This window comes from Octodon degus, unplaced genomic scaffold (genome assembly GCF_000260255.1).
Source record: "Octodon degus isolate 3935 unplaced genomic scaffold, OctDeg1.0 scaffold00153, whole genome shotgun sequence".
Taxonomy (NCBI): domain Eukaryota; kingdom Metazoa; phylum Chordata; class Mammalia; order Rodentia; family Octodontidae; genus Octodon; species Octodon degus.
Window position 1 is genome coordinate 2389932 of NW_004524729.1, and position 6047 is coordinate 2395978.

The 6047-nt window shown below is 56.2% G+C and overlaps 1 protein-coding gene across 2 annotated transcripts in view; it reads left to right on the forward strand.

Annotated features, from left to right (window-relative positions):
* Fbln1 (fibulin 1) overlaps positions 1-6047 on the forward strand; it is a 62574-nt gene that overhangs the window by 16680 nt on the left and 39847 nt on the right. For both annotated transcript variants that reach the window (XM_023702547.1, XM_023702546.1), the window contains exons 3-8: positions 420-555; positions 1538-1709; positions 3016-3075; positions 4118-4219; positions 4581-4718; positions 5852-5989. In XM_023702547.1, the coding sequence (XP_023558315.1) occupies positions 420-555; positions 1538-1709; positions 3016-3075; positions 4118-4219; positions 4581-4718; positions 5852-5989 (746 nt within the window). The remainder of the gene's footprint in view (positions 1-419; positions 556-1537; positions 1710-3015; positions 3076-4117; positions 4220-4580; positions 4719-5851; positions 5990-6047) is intronic.

Consider the following 6047-nt stretch of genomic DNA (forward strand, 5'->3'; position numbering starts at 1 on the left):
CCTGGGACAACACGCCTCCCGCTGTAGGGACTGCTCTCTGGGCCCTGCGCTGTCATGGGCTCACAGCCATGAGAAGGAAGCCACTCCAGCAGGGCTGGTCCTCCACCCCAGGCACTCAGTACCTGCAGGAGATGGACTTGTGGCCGGACACCGTCCCTGTCCCTGTACCCCAGCTCGCTTGAGCACACTGTGTCACAGCGCATCGAAGGCTGTTTGCTCAGAGCCCAGAAAGGGGAAGTGAGCATTGAAAATTCAGCTCCGGAAAAAGATGAGCTGGTTGGATGGCCTCGGGCGCACCGGGGTTTTGGTTTCTAAGCAGGTGGGAGAGAGCCCGGGGTCCCGAGTCTGCTTGCTCCCCCCAGGCCGGGATCTGCGCTCAGGGCCTGCTCCCGAGCCCTGCCCAGCCCCTGTCCCCGCAGGATGGTCCAGGAGCAGTGTTGCCACAACCAGCTGGAGGAGCTGTACTGCACCACTGGCATCAACCTGGCCAACGAGCAGGACGGCTGCGCCGCGCCCCGTGGTGACAACACCAGCCTGGAGGCCATGTTCGTGAAGGTGAGGCCCGGCCCGGCCCTGCTGACCCGCAGCGGGGCCACCCAGCGTCCTCTCATCTGTCAGCTCGTGCGTAACGCTTACCAAATGTCACCTCCCAGGGAGGGCTGGGGCTGTGCGCGGCATATGACTGTGCCCTGACCCCAGACTTGAGGGAAGGAAGGCATGGAGTGGCCAGCACGGTCCAGCGGCTCTGTCTAGCAGGGAGGGTAGAATAGCCGGGAGGATCCCTCACTTCAGCCTGCACAGACGGACGCTAAAGCCAAGGCACACCCTCTGCTCCCACTCCGAAAGTCCTGGAATGTTCTGGAAAGCGCTGCAGGGGGCTCTCCAGGAGTCGGGGCATGTGCGCACTAGGGCTCAGATGTGAGCACTCAGGAGTGATTTGGGAGCTGGGGTCCAGGTAATAGGCAGTGGCCCCATTTGATGTTTGGAGGTCCATATGCTTTATGTTTATTTATTTATTTTTGCTTTTTTATTTTATTTTATTTATTTATTTTTGTGGTACCAGGGATTGAACTCAGGACCCTGCGCTTGCCAGGCAAGCACTTATTCTACTGAGCTATCTCCCTGGCCCTGGTTCATATGCTTTAAGTGGGACCTAAACCCCCAAACCTGAGAGGGGAGAGACCTGTGTGTGTGTCCATTGCTCAGGCCATAGTGGAGAGGAATAGACCCTTTAGAGAGGAACTTCTGGGTCACCCCCCTTCCTGAGGTGGGGGGAGGGTGAGATTTGGGACCAGTCCTTCGTCACGGGTGGGAAGGGCAAGTGCCAGGCCCTGGGGATTCCTCGCCAAGCCCCGGCCTAGGAGGCTTGGGAACTGTGCACAGGAGCTGCACGTCTCTGCTGCTTGCTGCAGGTGTTGACCCACGTGGCTGAGCTCCCTCTCAACCCCATTCCCCACTGGCCAGGGCCCATGGACGGGAAGTGTCAGGGAGACTGCGGAGTCCCCCGGGCACTGGCCTGAGTCTGACTTGTCCACAGAGGTGCTGCCACTGCTGCCTGCTAGGCCGTGAGGCCCAGGCCCAGGCCCAGAGCTGCGAGCCGAACCTCATGCTGGGCTACCAGTGCGGGCTGGTGTTCCGTGCCTGCTGCGTCCGGGGCCAGGAGAGCACGGAGCTGGCCCCCGGAGACGTCGGGGACCCCCAGGAAAATGGTAACTCGGCCTTCCTCTTGGGTGGGGTGTTAGTCAGGCTTCTCCAGGGTGTGTGTCTGTCCATGTACACGTGCGTATCAGTGTCTGCATACCCTTGTGTGTGTATGCATTTCTGTATGTGTGTGCTTTTGTGTGTCTACCTGTGTATGTGTGTGTGCATATGTGTGTACATGAGTGTACGCATACCTTTGCATATTTGTGTCTATATTTGTGTGTGCATTAGGGTATGTGTGTAGGCATTTGTGTGTCTATGTTTGTGTGTATACCTTGGTATGTGTATGCATTTGTGTGTATGTACGTTAGTGTATGCATACTTTTGCATGTGTGCATACATTTGTATGTTTGTGTATCTACATTTGTGTGTATACCTTGTGTGTGTACATTTGTATATGTGTATGTATTTGTGTGTATAGACGTCTGTGTGTATACCTTTGTATTTGTACACATTTGTGTATGTGGGTGTACACATTTGTGCATGTGCAAATTTGTGTGTCAGTGTGTGCGTACCTTTGTGCACACATATATGTACTTTGTGTGTGTGCACACATGTGGCTCTCCCCCCCTGCAATTGCCGTCTCTATGAATTTGAACACCACACATTGAAAATATTGGGGGACAATGTGTTGGGGCTGAATGAACGCACACAGACGTTTTCCTAGTCGTTCCTCTGAACATCGCAGCAAGCCACCTGTGTGCCTCGGCTTCGCGTTGCCCTCCGTAGTAAGGGCGCCGCAGGGCCACCAAAGGCAGGGGAGGGGCTGCGTCCAGCTTGGGCAAGCATTACTGACTTCTGTACAAGGCTGTGATCAGCCATGGGCTTCAGTGTCCTTGGGGATCGTGGAACTGCCCCCCGGGGCTGGATGCATGGCGGGGCCTGTAGAGAGTTTTATTTTAAGGAATTGCCTCATGGCTAGGGGGCTTTGGGCTGAAGACTCAGGGACAAGCTGACGTTGCATCTGGGGTCCGAGTCTGTCAGCTGCAGAACCCCCTCTTCCACGGGGTGGACAGTCTTTTAGGGCCTTCAGCTGATCAGGTGGAGGGACACCTGCTTGACTGCACCCACCGACCTACATAGTATTGGCCCGTCTGAAAGAAACACCTCACAGCCGCATCCTGGCAAGTGTCTGAGCATTTACTGAAATATTCTAGTGATTTGGATGAAATCCCACAGCAGGCTTAGAATGGATGCTTCCAGGCCGTGGTGCCTGAGTGCTTTCTATTCCTGTGAGAAGAGGGGTGTTTGGCTTCTCAGCAGTCAGGTAGGACTGTGCCGCCTCATCCGGCCCTGCCTCTCTTCTCTCCTTAGCTAAGATTGCTGTGGCTGAGGAGGAGCAGGAAGACCCCTACCTGAATGACCGCTGTCGAGGTGAGACTTGCGCCCCTCCGGGAGCCCTCGGCGGTGAATCAGCCGTAGGATCCTGGAGCTGAGGGCTACAGAGGAGGCCAAGGTGTGCAGCTGCAGCTGAAGCCGCTGCATTCACAGGCTCTGGGGACGATGGCACTCGTACCCCCAAGCCTGGAGGACCCTGGGCGTTGAGGTCCCTGGTGGCCTGGGCAGGATGCCTTCCAAGCATTCAGCTCTTCTCTCAAGGAGACTTTGCAGTCTTAAAGTAGGCAGGCAGGGGGTTTGTCCTGCGCTGCAACTTGATTTCCCCTTCGTGTCTGGCCCATGTGAATTGGCAGCCTGCTCCCCAGGTTTCCCTGCAGCCCGTGCTGTGGCTGGGGCTGTTAATTAGGGAGCCGGCCGAGTATGTGGTCAGTGGAATGCTGTGGTCAGTTCACGGTAACCACGGGCAGCAAGGTCAGGAAGGAGGGACAGAGAGGCCCAGAAAGCCTGGGCGCCCTTTCTGGGCTGTGGGAAGACCTCCTAGGAAAGGGTCAGCCACTTTGCAGTAGATGAGGATGATTTGCCAGGACAGCAAAGCAGCGCCCAGCGTGGGACCCTGCGGCCAGGGCTGGAGGCCAGTGGAGTGGGAGTGGGTGGAGGAGCTGAGGAAGAGGAGGAGAAGTGGGCAGTGTCCTGCAGCCCTTCTGCGCTCCAGCATTTGTCAGACCGCCCCGTGGGGAGTGTGAGTTGTGGGGATGGAACCACGGATTCTTGAAGAAACCAGGCAGGTGGAGGATGCGGCCATAGTACAGCTGGGTGGATGTAGCTGGCCCGGGGCAGCAGGGCTGGCCTGCGAGTGCTCAAGGGTTAGCAGGGCCTGTTGAGACCAGGCCCTCTCGTGGGAAACCTGCCACTCCCTTTCCAGCTCCACCATAGCCTCAGATTGTCAGAGACCCGCAGCAACGGCTTCCAGGGCCAGCAGAGGCAGTCAGGGGCCAGCTTTCTTTGAGCCCACCCCAGCAGTCCTGGGAACCCAAAGCCATGGGCCAATCCAGCCTGCTCACAGGGGCTCTGATTCCAGGTGGAGGGCCCTGCAAGCAGCAGTGCCGGGACACGGGGAACGAGGTGGTCTGCTCGTGCTTTGTGGGCTATCAGCTGATGTCAGATGGCGTCTCCTGCGAAGGTACAGTTCCCTGGGGAGCTGGCTGTCCTTGAGAGCCTGCCTGGAGGTCTGAGTGGGGCTCTGTTGGGGCACAAGCAGGGGCTGAGCAGCCTGGGCCAGGCTGTCCCTGTGCTCTGGAGTCCGCAGCGCGGTGGACCCTGGGCAGGGAGGGAGCTCTGGATTTGCTTTGGTGATGGGTGCCCTGATCCCTCCCGCTCAGGGCACAGCCCTGTGCACCCACGGTGGAACTCAGTTCAGTGTGAATGGACAGTTTGGTAGACGCAGGAGAGCAGTTCTACGTGGCTTCTGGAAGTTTCCTTCTGATAAAATATAAGGGTCTGTCGTTCTTGCTGGTCACCCGTGTGTCACCTTGATTTCCTAGACGTCAATGAATGCATCACAGGCAGCCACAGCTGCCGACTTGGAGAGACCTGCATCAATACCGTGGGCTCTTTCCGCTGCCAGCGAGAGAGTAGCTGCGGCACTGGCTATGAGCTCACGGAGGACAATGACTGCAAAGGTACAGCCCGCATGGCACGGTGTGCTCAGCCCCAGGCCTGGGTGTGGTCCTGCCCAGCGTGGCTGCTGAGCGAGGTCTGCTCTGCAGAGCGGTCCCTTCCCGCTCATGCGGACAGCGGCTTGTATGGATCTAAAGGCTCAGTGCCTGATCATTTAAGATCACGGCAGGGCCGCAGGTCGGGGGCTCGCCCATGCTTTCTGCAGACCTGGAGCCTTCCGAGAAACAGCTCTGGGCGCACAGCAGCTGCTTCCCATCTGATTCCAAGCTTCCTCTAAGTTCAAAGCGGATCCCCTTCCGTTGCATAAAAGCATGACGTTTCTGGCTGCTGGCCTTTCTCTGCCAAGGCCGAGCTTTGTTCTTTGGCAGATGAGGCTCTGAGGAAAACCTTTTAGAACATAATTTTCTGCACAGGGCTTCAAGCCGTTTGGAACAAAACCACTTGTGTAAAAACCTTGAGGCTGAATCATGAGATGGATTCAGACCCAGGCACACCCTCCTGACATCTGGCGGCCTTTGAGCAGGTTCGGGCCACCCCAGCTCTGCGTGAGGCCTTTGGAGCCAAAGCTCAGGGGCCAGCCGGCTGAGCAGACACATCTGCACGTCTGGCGGCTGCATCCTACCCTGATGTAACCACTGCTAATATCTGGAATACTCTGCAGACTTCAGAATGGATATGATTATAGAAATTATGTTTATCACCACCAAGATAACTGCTTTCTGATCTAAACTAAACAAACACACTCTGCCCGAATGAATAATAGTAGATAGATCAGCCAGGAAAATGCCTGGGTTATTTATCATGTAACAGAAAGCTTGGGGCTAGGGATTTAGCTCAGTGGGAGGACATTTTGCCTAGCAAGCTGGATGCCTTGGGTTTGGTCCTTAGCGCACACACACACACACACACACACACACACAATCCAGAAAGCTTGCTTCCTAAATTTGTCCTGGAGCAGGTAGAATTTTAAGTCTTCAGCTGCTGGGGTGTGGTTTCACTGCGCCCTCTGTGGAATGCTTTGGGGTACAGTCTGAGTAATGGGCATTTGGAAGAAGCTGTCTTGCGATGTTGAAGTATTGTGAGATGTCTGTGGCGGTTCTCTGGCTAACCATCTCCTTTTTTTATGATGCACCAGATATTGACGAGTGTGAGAATGGTATTCATAACTGCCCCCCCGATTTTATCTGTCAGAATACTCTGGGATCCTTCCGTTGCAGACCCAAGCTGCACTGCAAGAGCGGCTTTATACAAGATGCGCTAGGCACCTGTATTGGTAAGACATACTGCCACCAGGCAGGGGGCCACCACCAGGCGGGAGGCCACCACCAGGC